Genomic DNA, 12,725 nt, shown 5'->3' with positions numbered 1-12,725 from the left:
GTATTTACACAAGACCCTGTATATCAGCTTTATTCATAATCACCAAACTGTGGAAACAACCCAGATGTCCTTCAGCAGAATAGATAAACAAAACATGCTATCTCCATGCAATGGAATACTACTTAGCAACAAAAAAGAGTGAATTATTCTTCATACATGCAGCAACGTGGATGCATCCATCTCAAATGTACTTTGCTACAAAAGCTACATGCTGTGGAATTCCATTTTTATGACATTCTGGGGGACAAAAGCAAAACTATAGGGACAGAGAACAGATCGGCGTTTCCTGAGCATTAAGATCAGGGGCAGGGGTTGACACCAAAGGGGCATCACAAGGAAGTTTTTGTGGTGATAGAGTTGTTTTGTCTCTTGGTTTTGGTAGTGGATGGAAGGTTCTATGCATTTTGTCAAAACCCATAGCACTGTATAGCACAAAGAGTGAATTTTATTGTATATAAATTTAAAAATGAAGGGTGATGATAAATACTGGAAAGAAAGGAAACTGGCAGTATTTTTCATGCATGGACATTAATGAAGTTCACATTCCTGGACTTTGTTTTTCCATTTCTAGAAATGTATTCTTAGGAAAGCAGTCAGTGATACGGTGAAGAATGTTCTTTGCAGTATTTCTTATCACAGAGAAATTGAAAACATCTTAATTGTGCAATTAAAGTGAGGTAGTTAAATAAATCATAATATATTTCCCACTTATAGGCATTAAACTTATGTTCCTGTAGGTTAATTACAGAGAGATCACGCTTTACTGATATGTCAGTTTACTCTGTTGACTTCCCCAGTTTAACTTAAAAATATTGATTTTCAAACATTTGAAAACTTTTAGACAACTTGCAGTGCTTTCTAAAGGTATACCACATATTCAAGCTGGTCCAAATCCTTTTTCTTAATAGCTATATATATAGCTAGACAAGTAGGTAGATGACATGAGTCATATTATTTCTGCCTTTATAATCATTTCAGTTCCTCTTATTTCTTTAGCTAAGACAAAATTGGGATGGAGAAGAAGGATAGTATCTTTGACTCCAATCATTTTCCTACTTGGAATGTCCTTTAGCCCCATTTTCACCAGTAATTAAAAGCTACATTATATATCCATGGTGCTTTGCAATTTCCAAAGTATTATTTTACATTAGCCTCTTTGATCTATTATCAGACCTGATAATACAATCAAGGATGATAGCAGTCCCCCACCTCCTACTTACACAAGGCATCTGAAGGCTAAAAATGCTTAACCATTTTCTAGGGTCACATTTTGGTAAGTATTCAAGGCAGAACTGAAATCCAGATGTCACAACTCCTCATCAAATATTCTACCCTTTATAATGTGCTGTTTATTTACTCCAAGATTTTCCCTTTTGAAGAAACATGTCTTGCATTACTAAGGGCACTTATTCCATTATTGTCATTCTGCATTCATCTTTTAAAAAATTATACAGAGTCTCTCTCTAAAATTCTCATGAGAAGCAGGGTTTCCACACTAAGCGCGTGTCCTCAAATTTTGTTCTGAGATATATCAGCGAGCTTTTCTTTTGGTGTCTGCTTCTGTGCCTTCTCGGACAGGACCTCCCCACCCTATCACCACCCCACCCCGGTGCAACCTCACCAAATTTCTGAGCTACCTACTGTGTCCAAAAAAGTTAGGATTATTATATCTCAAATGCAAACAGACAGAACAAGTTAGTGCCCAAAAATGAAATCTTGAAGCTCTTTTCGGAGACAATAATCCTGAAAAACAGGCTTTTGCTTGCAAGAGCCAGGCATGGGAAAGACAAGTGTCTTGTAAATTCCAAAGAGCTCCCTCCAGATATCAAGATGAGAGGCCAGAAGACTCAGAATACAGATTTAGCATAAGCCAGAATCCTGCATTGGCCAGTTTTCTGGATCAGAAAGGAGGAATCTAGGGAGGATGTTGAGAAGAGGTACATGGACATGAGGGTCCTTGGCCCCATCTCAATCTGCACATGAAATGTTGGGCTGAGGAAATGAAAACTATGGACATTTCAGATAGGTTAAAGGGAAAGCAAAAGCAGAGGGGCCGGTGCCTCATTCCCAGGTTTGAGACTGTAGGAAGAGCCTCTGCGCACAGGGTTCCTTGCATCCCAACGTAAAGTGATGGTATTGCTGTAGTGAAACAGTGATGTGGTGTGTTGAGTCACAGAGTGGATGTAAGCCAGCTGCTTATCACCCTCCCAACCTGGTCTCCCCAGTTTATTTATAACATGGGGGTGATCCTGAAATCATGCCCCACTGTGGGAAGTGGAGGTGTTGACTGCCCCAGGAAACTGGGACTAGCTTGGAGTCAGGCCTAGGTGAGTATAAAGTGTGTGGATTAGAAAATCAGAAGCTGCGACAGGGACCCTAGAAATTAGCAGAGGATGCAGATTCACCTTCAAAGACTAGGTAATGATACGCAAAGACCAAGTCGATGGAAATAGCTCAGTAGGGAACCAGCTGAATTCAAAGGAGAATGTGCAACTTTGGAACAGACATTCCTCTTACACTCAGCTGCTACCCAAAGAGAAGGGAGGAAGGGAGAGGAAGAAACGTTAAGAGACTGAGTTAACTTTGAAAAGATTTAGTTTGATCATGAAGTGTTAAGTTACTTTAAATGGATATATTTCTGTTCCCCACCTCCTTCCCCAACTCCCATCTGGCCCTGGCTACCAACCAGAAATTAGGGCTTGTGAGCAAATTGATGTCATTGTTAGAAAAAAAGAATTTTTTTTTCAAGGTCCCATTTTGGTAGGTGTCAAAAACAGAACTGCATAGTTATTTTTTCGTAAACCTAAGTGCGTAATTTTCAGACCTTTCCCACACACATAAAATAGTGGTTACTTCCCCCTGGAATGTGTGACTGAGACCAAGAAAATGTGACATTTCCCCACTGAGACATTTTATTAGATTTTACCTGGATTTTTTTTTTTTTTTTGAGCAATTGTAGTTTGCTCCTAAATCATATACTGTTTCTGCTGTTTTGCATCTTCTCTCACCCTGCGTAACACACAGGATTCATGAGCCAAAGGTATTGGGTTGCTTTACACTTGACTGATTCTCCGCTAGATCGGGTTTTGTGTAGCCGGGTACATATATTGTCCCGACGGTGAGTAGAAGCAGTGCACGTCAATAAAGCATTGTATTTAAGAAATGGACTCTAGAGCCACGTTGCCCAGGTCCAAATTCAAGCTCCAGCATTTTACTTGTGTTTGGCTTTGGGCAGGTAATTTTAATTTATCTAAGACTCAATATTCTCATCTAGATAATGAACATAATGGTAATTCTTACCTCATAGTTTTGTTGTGACGTCTAAATGAGTCGATACATGTAGTTCACTTAATCACTAACATCTATTATGTACAATATACATGTTTACTATTATTGATGCTTTTTTGTTTACTACTGTCGATGTTTAAATGAGTCAATAAATAGGTGTAAAATGTAACATTATGCTGGGTACATTCTAAGTGATCAAAGTGTGAGCTGCTATTATATTCTTGTATGCTGAGGAACTTCATATAGCTGGTCAGTTAGGCTTCTGAACAAACAACTCATCTGCCATTAGGTGCAATTTCAGCTAACTTCTGGCTTTTGTAAACACCTTAACCTTGGAAATATTGTTTTCTTATTTTTAGCTGTCATTATTGCTTTCCTAAAGTCTTTTCCTTTTAACATTTGAATTTTCCACTATGTTTATTTTAGCCTTTGCACTTACGTTCTCTCTTTTTTTTCACTTTGTGAGCATCCTTACATCATTATTATAGTGTTTGCTTGCGTTTGTGTCATTTATCTACTCATACATTGTACTGTTTTTGCTGAATGTCCATACCTGTTCCTATTTGGTCTTGCATTCTATCTTAATCTTCCATCTCTCCATTCTGAACTCTCTTCATCTGCTTATCTTTTCTATTTTTGAAAAGTATTGCCCTATTCCGCCTCATCTTATGATGCAGTTCCTAAATAATCAAGGAACTGCTCACTCCTTTCGGCTTATTTTTTCCAATACTAAATTTACCGGCTAGCTGCCAGTGAATTGTATAGAATCCCTTCTTTGTGGTTCGGCATCAGCTAAAAGTAGTGTAATGAGAAAGACATATGTGAGATATGAACCAGGATGCAATACAGCAAAACAGTTAAGAATATAGCTTGTAATGTCTAACAGGTATGTTTTCTAGTTCTAGCTCAGACACGTACAAGCCATGTGACTCTTTTTTTTTTTTTAGAATAAAACGAAAGCAGGTAGATTTCTATAAAGGAATAGTTGAGACATCAAGTGTGATCGGGCTTTTTTTTTTTTTTAAAGAAGATGTTGGGGGTAGGAGTTTATTTACTTATTTATTTTTGCTGTGTTGGGTCTTCGTTTCTGTGCGAGGGCTTTCTCTAGTTGTGGCAAGCGGGGGCCACTCTTCATCGCGGTGCGCGGGCCTCTCACTGTCGCGGCCTCTCTTTTTGTGGAGCACAGGCTCCAGACGCGCAGGCTCAGTAATTGTGGCTCACGGGCCCAGTTGCTCCGCGGCATGTGGGGTCTTCCCGGACCAGGGCTCGAACCTGTGTCCCCTGCATTAGCAGGCAGATTCTCAACCACTGCGCCACCAGGGAAGCCCCCATGTGACTCTTGAGCAAGTATTTTTAACCTCTCTGTACCTTAGGTGTGACCATAGTACCTAACTAATGATGTCAGTATGGATATTCAGTAGACTATATGGTTTGCTCAGAGTACAGCCCACTCTGTGCTTTCCCAAACATCACATGCTGATGCCATTTTGTTATTGCAGTTGTTGTTTCTGTTATTATAAATATGATAATACTTAACGTCAGAGTTTTAAAATTTGCCTTCCTATATGTGCAAACTGGATAGACAAATACACTTCAAATGGTGAAATCAGCAAGCAGAAACATTAATTGAATTGCTGGCATTGCATAGTTGCACATGGCTTCTGTTTAGCCCTTAGCTTTCTTTCATATTTTATTGGTTTGAAATATAAACATGTCCTTAGCTGATTAGGGTCCCAGTCCAGAAGTGGCCAGAAGCTACTTGCATTTAGGGAGATATTTAAATTTAAAAAACGGAATTAAGTACATATGAATTCCAGTAAATTTGCTATGTGCCATCCATTGACATCTTACTCAGCTGTCGGCAGGTGTTTAATCAACGTTTATTGGCATTCTTTTCTGAGATTGAAATAGGACATAAAATTTTATGACATGTATTTCTGATAACTGCTTCATTATTTTCCATAGAGAGTGTAATAACACACAAGAGAAATATCGACAAAGGACCCAAATTGCATTATTTTTGAAAGATAAGGTAGTTTGAAGTGTGTATAATGATAAAATGCTGGTCTACTTTAAAAATATGACTGTAGATTTGTGGATATCTGGGTTTCTCTTTCTATTTTGCCTATAACTTTTCTAATTTTGGACACTTACAGTATAGGTTAGAAAACTAAGAATTATAGCTGTTTGTTCTATCATTACAAAAGAGAGATGGTAGCTCATAATACTAAATTCTAGTTCCTTAGGATTATAAAACAAAGAAAGCCACAGGATATAGTATATAGCATAGATATGGTTTAAACATTAGTTGATGTGGAAAGCCCAGAATCTGAAAGCTACGTTAGTGTTATATTTACATGGTTGCTTGACCAGTAGCCAAAGAGAGTCTGTCATGAGCTATTTATACTTTAAGTACCGTATACATTTGAACCAGAAAAAGAAGCATTTTTTAGGGAATCCTGAGTTTATTCATATGTTCAAGAAGGTTTCTCTCAGGTGGACCTAGAGATTATCATACTAAGTGAAGTAAGTCAGACAGAGAAAGAGAGGCGTCATATGATATCAGTTATATTTGGAATCTAAAAAAAAATGATACGAATGAACTTATTTACAAAACAGAAATAGGCTCACAGACATAGAAAACACACTTATGGTTACCAAAAGGGAAAAGGCAGGGGGAGGGATAAATTAGGAGTTTGGTATTAACAGATACGCACTACTATATATAAAATAGATAACAAGGACCTACTGTATAGCACAGGGAGCTATATTCAATATCTTGTAATAACCTATAATGGAAAAGATTCTGGAAAAGAATATATATATATATATATATATATATATATATATAATTGAATCACTTTGCTGTACCTGAAACTTCCACAACATTGTAAATAAACTATACTTTTAAAAAAAAGAAAAGAATCTTTCTTTCTCTCATCTAAGAACTGTTGTCTTTAGCCAGGAATTGCCAAGCATGAGAACAGTAGTATGAACTAGGGCCAGGCCCCAGTCTGGTCATGTATGCCAAGGTCTCCAGAATCACAGACAAACAAAACTGAGTGACGAATGTGACCCTGGAATTCCATCCCTAGGTACATACTGAAAATAATTGAACTCAGAGACTCAAACAAGTATGAGCTTGGATGAATGGATAAACAAATCTTGGTATATATATACAACGGAACATTATTCCATCATAAAATGGAACAAAGTAGTGATATATACTGCAACCTGCATGAGCTTCCAGAATATTATGCGAAGTAAAAGAACCCAGATGCAAAAAATCACAACTTATATGATTCCACTGACATAAACTATTCAGAATAGATAAATCTGTAGCGATAGAGCAGTAATTGGTGGCTGCCAGGGTCTGAGGGAGGAAGTAATGGGGAGAAACTGCTTAATGGGTAAAGGGTTTTACTTTGGAGTAATGAAACGTTTTGAAACTAGTTAGAGGTGGTAGTTGCCAAAACATCGTGATTTACTAAATGTCGCTGAAGTGTTTACTCTAAAATGGTTAACTTTGGACTTCCCTGACGGTCCAGTGATTAGGACTCCGCACTTCCACTGCAGGGGGCACGGGTTCGATATCTGGTCGGGGAACTAAGATCCCGTATGCCTCGCGGCCAAAAAATAATAATAAATAAAATGTTTAATTTTATGTAATGTGGATTTCACCATATTAAATTATTAAAAAATCGTGAGTGACAAGGTTGGAGCAGCACCATATCCCATATTTTCAGAATCACAACTGGTTTAAATAAGTCTACTCTATGAGGAGAGAATGTGGAGTTTGTCATTATTGGTCCCAGGGAGTGTGATGAGAACTGGAGTAATTTTAGAGTCTTCTTGAAAAATGAATTCAATTTCCCTCTTAAATATACTCAATTTTTTGTAATATTAGATTTTAAGAGCTTGTGAAAATCACTTTTAATGACTAAGTTTCTGTCCCACATGCTGCTTTATTTTCCACACTTGCCTGAGATTTCAGTTGGTCTCATTGATCCATCCATGAAAATGAAAACAAGAAAGTATAAATGCTCTTCTTTTGAAATGAGTTCTCTCTGTGCAATAGGAAGATCATTATTACCAGCGTAGATGGGCAGATGAGGTTATTCAGGCTCAAGTGCTTTATTTTTGGCTCTTAAATGGTTTAGATGAGCCACAGATAAATAAAGTGATCTGAATAATTATAAGCAGTCTTTATATATCATATGAACTCGTCTGTGAAGTTGTTGGTGGTTATGTGTACCCATATATGCACAGTACAGCAAGTGCTTTCCATGGTTATGGCATAAGTATCTAGATTTTTTAGATCAAGAATGCCATTGGGTTTTGGCGGTGTACATCTTTGCAAACAACATTTTTTTTTCTTTCTTTCTTTCCTTCCTTCCTTCCTTCCTTCCTTTCTTTCTCTGTGTTGGGCCTTCATTGCTGCACGTGGGCTTTCTCTAGCTGCAGTGAGTGGGGCTGCTCTTCGTTGTGGTGCACAGGCTTCTCATTGCAGTGGCTTCTCTTGTTGTGGAGCATGGGCTCTAGGCATGCAGCCTTCAGTAGTTGCAGCACGCAGGCTCAGTAGTTGTGGCTTGCAGACTCTAGAGCGCAGGCTCAGTAGTTGTGGCTCACGGGCTTAGTTGCTCCGTGGCATGTGGCATCTTCCCGGACCAGGGCCTGAACCCGTGTCCCCTGCATTGGCAGGTGGATTCTTAACCACTGCGCCACCAGGAAAGCCCCAAACAACATTTTTTAAAAGGTTTTAAAGGTTCCTCTATATTGAGTCCTCCCTCTGTTGTTGGACACCCTGCTGTGTTTGCTGTATAAGTGATTTCTAATCCTCACACTGTCTTTGAAAAGTAAGTGTTATTATTTCATTATTGCAGATGAGATAACTGAGATTCAAAGAAGCTAAGTGATATGCTCCAGAGGATAAGTGGTGCTGGGCTTCACCTTCAGATACTTAACTGTGTCTGGCTAGGCCACCTGTGACTAGGATCCCATCGTGCAGCTTTTCTTTGGCAAGATTTCTTATAAAATAGCTCACACAAGAATTGAAGAGCCTGCCCATGACTATTAGCTTGGCTTCGCTAAAGAATGACTTAGCTGATTGCTCACATTTCCAAATTAGTCCATATCGACAAGCTATCAAAGTGTTGGTGGGAGTATTGACATTTCACTGCACTGTGGAAATGGATATATCAGTTTATGGGAAAGCTTAGGTCTTAAAAAGCATCCCAGCACCAGAAGTGAATACTAAGGGTGCTGAATGATGGATGACTGGGGAGGAAGTTAAATTTAGGTCACGGGAAACCTGAGCATTTGGGAATTGCAGGAAGGCGGAAATAGAACAAAATTGGTGTGTCAGTCTAAGTTATTCAGAATTTGATGTCAAACAACTCTTCCAACACGGGCTTCCTCTTCTCCTCAGGCAGCTTCAGGATTAACTGTCTTCCACATACCTTGTATTTTCCCATCATTATACCTTTGTTGACAGTTGCATTGACTGACATGCCCTCCCTGATTGCCACCAATTCTCACCCTGTCTCTTTCTCCTTGTTGAAAGCCTTCTGTTCTCAGACTAGTTCCCCAGAGGTCCTTCTCTTCCCTAAATCACTACAGCACTTCTTTATTTAAAACACACATTTGCAACTTGACATTTACTTTTGGACTAGGTTTTATCTTTATGTATTTATAGCTCATCTCCGTTATTAATCATGAGTTCTAGGGGGATAAATTGTAGTATCTTCACTTATATATTTATCCCATTATATGCCTTGGACATGGTATATGCTCATCAAATAGTAGTTGATAATTTTGTAACTCTTGAAGGCAGGGTTTTCTCAAAACATGTTAGTAAAAATACCATTCCTGGGAGAGGTGCTGCCTAAAAAAGGATGGCCTTTAGTCAAATAAGACTGAAAAATACTACATACCATTTCCATCGAAGGAAGTTTACATGGCAGTTGGCATTTTCAACACACACTACTCTCCAGCGGTGAGACCAATTTTACTATTTTAATCTAGGACGTCTCAGCTTTCCCCCCCACTGTTTAAAGTAAGAGCTCTTCAAATATCTCTTATTCATCAAAATGTTCTTTGCAAGACACTGCTTTAAAGTGTTTTTCTATAGAAAATTATCCTCATAATATTCACAGATGTGGAAATTGAATTTTGATTAGATGTAGTTTGTATGTTTAGTTTGACCTGCCTACTTCTGTACTTGGGAAGGCACTCCCCCTAAGCTGCTGTATTGTGTGTGTGTGTGTGTGTGTGTGCGCGCGTGTGTGCGCACGCACGCGCGCGTCCATGCACGTCCGTGTGCATGTTTGCATGTACTATACAGTGTGGACTCAACCTGAAAATAGATTGAGACTGAAAAGAGAGTGATTGGAACTGGTCTTTCAGCTCGATTGTCTACTAGAATCTCCATTACTTCTCATAATATGCTTGAAAAATTTTATTTGTACCTCAAGGGCAATGAGCCTGGCCTCATTTACAAATATGAATGCAGATCTTAGGAGGGCACTAGCTTCTCCTCCAGGCAGTCTTGCTTACTGTCAGCTTGTTTTATTCACTTCCTCTGAAAAGGAATATCCATCTCTTGGAATTAGATACAATATGTCTAATGGGGAAACCAGAATTTTTGGAGTCAGAAAGTTTTCATTTGCTTCCCAGCTCAGGCCTGTGTGACCCTGAGCGAGTTTTCCTTCCAGAGCCACTGACTTCTCATCTATAAAAGAAGATGGGTCAACCCTGTCTGTAAGAGCATCTTATAAGGACAGTGCCTGGCACAAGGGAGATACTGCATAAATATTAGTTATTTTTTGTGTCAGACAGATTGACAGGAGAATTCCATGGGCATAAGTCACAAAGACAAAACTACCTGTCTCCTAGAGTTGCCATTCCACATTCCATGTGTTGCTTCAAACCATACATGGTTTTACTATTCTTCATGTCTTCTGTATTTATGAGGTGACTGTGAATGGGGGGGGCATAGTAAGAGTTGAATTGTTATCTATAAAGAAGAATATTTGAATTCTAAAAATGGTGAATAAGTAACCTAAAAGAGAGCTTAGAAAAAATTCATTGTAATCATTTGAGATATGGAAAAGCAACTTAGAAATGATCCCCTTAGTCTTGTCTGTCATTGATAATTGTAAAACTCCATCCCCCTTTATCATATACACGTGTGTGTGTGTGTGTGTGTGTGTGTGTGTGTGTGTATGTATTTTGGTTGGACTAAATCATCACATCATTCAAAGAGGGAATAGATTAGGGAAAATTTTGGACTTGCTTTCAACTTTTATCTCAACACATTATATAATTTTAGCCACAGATTCATTTCTATTGTGTACATTTACCACTGAACAGAAAAAACAGAATAAAAGTATCACTGTGTGATAATCTCGCTTAAGGTTACATATTTGGAGGTGAAAGCACCCAATAAAAAATTAGAGTGATAATTTGAGGGGGCTGCTGAATAGATTGCTCAACATAAATTGTGGTTTTCAGGCCAAAAGACTCCTCTGACTCCCATTTTGCAGAAATACATGCACCTGTTACACATGGTGTCCATAGCATGTCAATCCTGTCTGTCTCCAGCCATCCATGGCTAAATTGTTCCTGAAGGAAGCCCACTCATCCCTGGGAAGGATGACAAATGGCAGTTTTGATGCTGTATCTACCTTTCTAAATGCCAAATGACCTCCTGACAGTTTTTCTTGAAACAAATATTATGAACAGCTGAAAAAAAAATCAGTTTTTTGCACGTTATTGGTTTAGAGACACAAGGTGAAGTCTTCTAAGCTAAACTGAAGTAATAGAGGAACCTAAATGTTCCTGGGATTTGCCTCGATCTTGCATTAATCGACATCTGTCTTGCTCTGGTTGACTACAGGAGAAGATGTATCAGGGACTCTCTGCCCAGCATCTCCTCCTCCTGAAGAGATGGTGTGTGAAATTCCCTGCCGGATGGATTGTGTGGTAAGCGAGTGGACAGAGTGGTCATCTTGCTCCCAGTCTTGTTCAAATAAAAACGCCAATGGGAAACAGACCAGGTCAAGGACTATCCTGGCGTTGGCTGGAGAAGGTGAGTAATAGGAAAGGTTTCTGTTCCCTAAATCCAAGTGAACAGTGTGCTTTCCATGCATGCCTTTCCTCTCTAATCCTCTAGTTTATCTATGCTGGCTTCCCATACGTATATGACTCGTTTTAGCCCATACTATGTACAGGCCATGGCAATCAGGTGGATGTCAGTTTTCATTATACCTTTGTAGAGAAGGAAACAAGGCTTGGTTGATACGCATCCAGCTTCAGATTGCTCATGCAGTTGGGAACATAATTGGAAAATGTCTGGTAAAACGAGTTCTAAATTAGGAATCAAGAGACATGGCTTCTGGACTGGGAGCTGCCACTAACATTGGCAGACTACCTGATCTGTATGTCCTCATTTCCTGCTCTGTCAGGCTGGCATGTGGTGAGAGGGAAAAAGATGAAGGCTGTGAAAACGGCTTTCAAGAAGCTAAAATGTGCTATGGGGATATAAACGGGTGACTTCAGAACAAATTAGAGGAGCAGCTGTTCCTGTCATTTAAAGCAATGGTCCCTGTCCCCAGACACATACGTCATTTCATTTCTTTCAGGCCCTCCCTTGGCTTCATCTGCCAACAGCTCAGCTGGGACAGCAGAGCAATATGGCCACTGGCTTTGAGGGACTCCTTTTTAGACAAGATTCTGTCTGTGGTCCTAAGAAATGGGGCCAGGGTCAAGAGGAATGAACATTTTCATATTCTTAAAGTGCAGTGGCCTCCCCCTCTTGTCTGTTATATTTCTGGAAGGAGAAAAAAGTCAATATAATGGGGAAAAAAATAACAAGAATAACAAAACTAAGGTCACAAGTCTTCCCGAGCATTTGGCCCACTGAATAAAACATTGTAGTGTGGGAGAGTAGGGAAAAAATCAATACTTTAGATAAATACCAGTTTTGACATGGATATAAAATTGTGAAAGAAAAGATAGTGATGAAATCTGATTGTCTGACTCACCCAAGAGTATAAGGCTGCACATTTGTCTGGTCTCCCTGCCAGTGTATAACACATTGTCAGATATTATTTCAGAATTTAAGGATGGGCTCTCTCCTGCCAAACTTTAAGAGAGATTTCTGGATTTCTCAAACTGCAGTAAAATGCACTGCTTGAGGGAGGATGGATGTCTTAAAGTGGTTCTCTGAGAAACATAATACTGTCTTAGGAAAGAGAGACCATATGTAGGTAATGTGTGTGTGTGAGTATTTGTGTTTGATCTTATATCACTTCAAGGTCATGGGCTATTATATCTAACTGACTAATTTATGTAGGCATAATCATATTAGAATAAAAGCAGATTTCTTTGGAGTTTATCTCAGAGATACATGACGCGGAGGTGAGCAGTAGAATCAA

General features: G+C 39.0%; 1 protein-coding gene across 1 annotated transcript in view; it reads left to right on the top strand.

Annotated features, from left to right (window-relative positions):
* The window catches only part of THSD7B (thrombospondin type 1 domain containing 7B), a 752,940-nt gene that overhangs the window by 339,967 nt on the left and 400,248 nt on the right, over positions 1–12,725 (top strand). Inside the window, exon 7 of the mRNA XM_060015718.1 lies at positions 11,186–11,377. Within this exon, the coding sequence (XP_059871701.1) occupies positions 11,186–11,377 (192 nt within the window). The remainder of the gene's footprint in view (positions 1–11,185; positions 11,378–12,725) is intronic.

This window comes from Delphinus delphis, chromosome 7 (assembly GCF_949987515.2).
Source record: "Delphinus delphis chromosome 7, mDelDel1.2, whole genome shotgun sequence".
Taxonomy (NCBI): Eukaryota; Metazoa; Chordata; class Mammalia; order Artiodactyla; family Delphinidae; genus Delphinus; species Delphinus delphis.
This window is presented reverse-complemented; position numbering and strand designations above follow the sequence as displayed.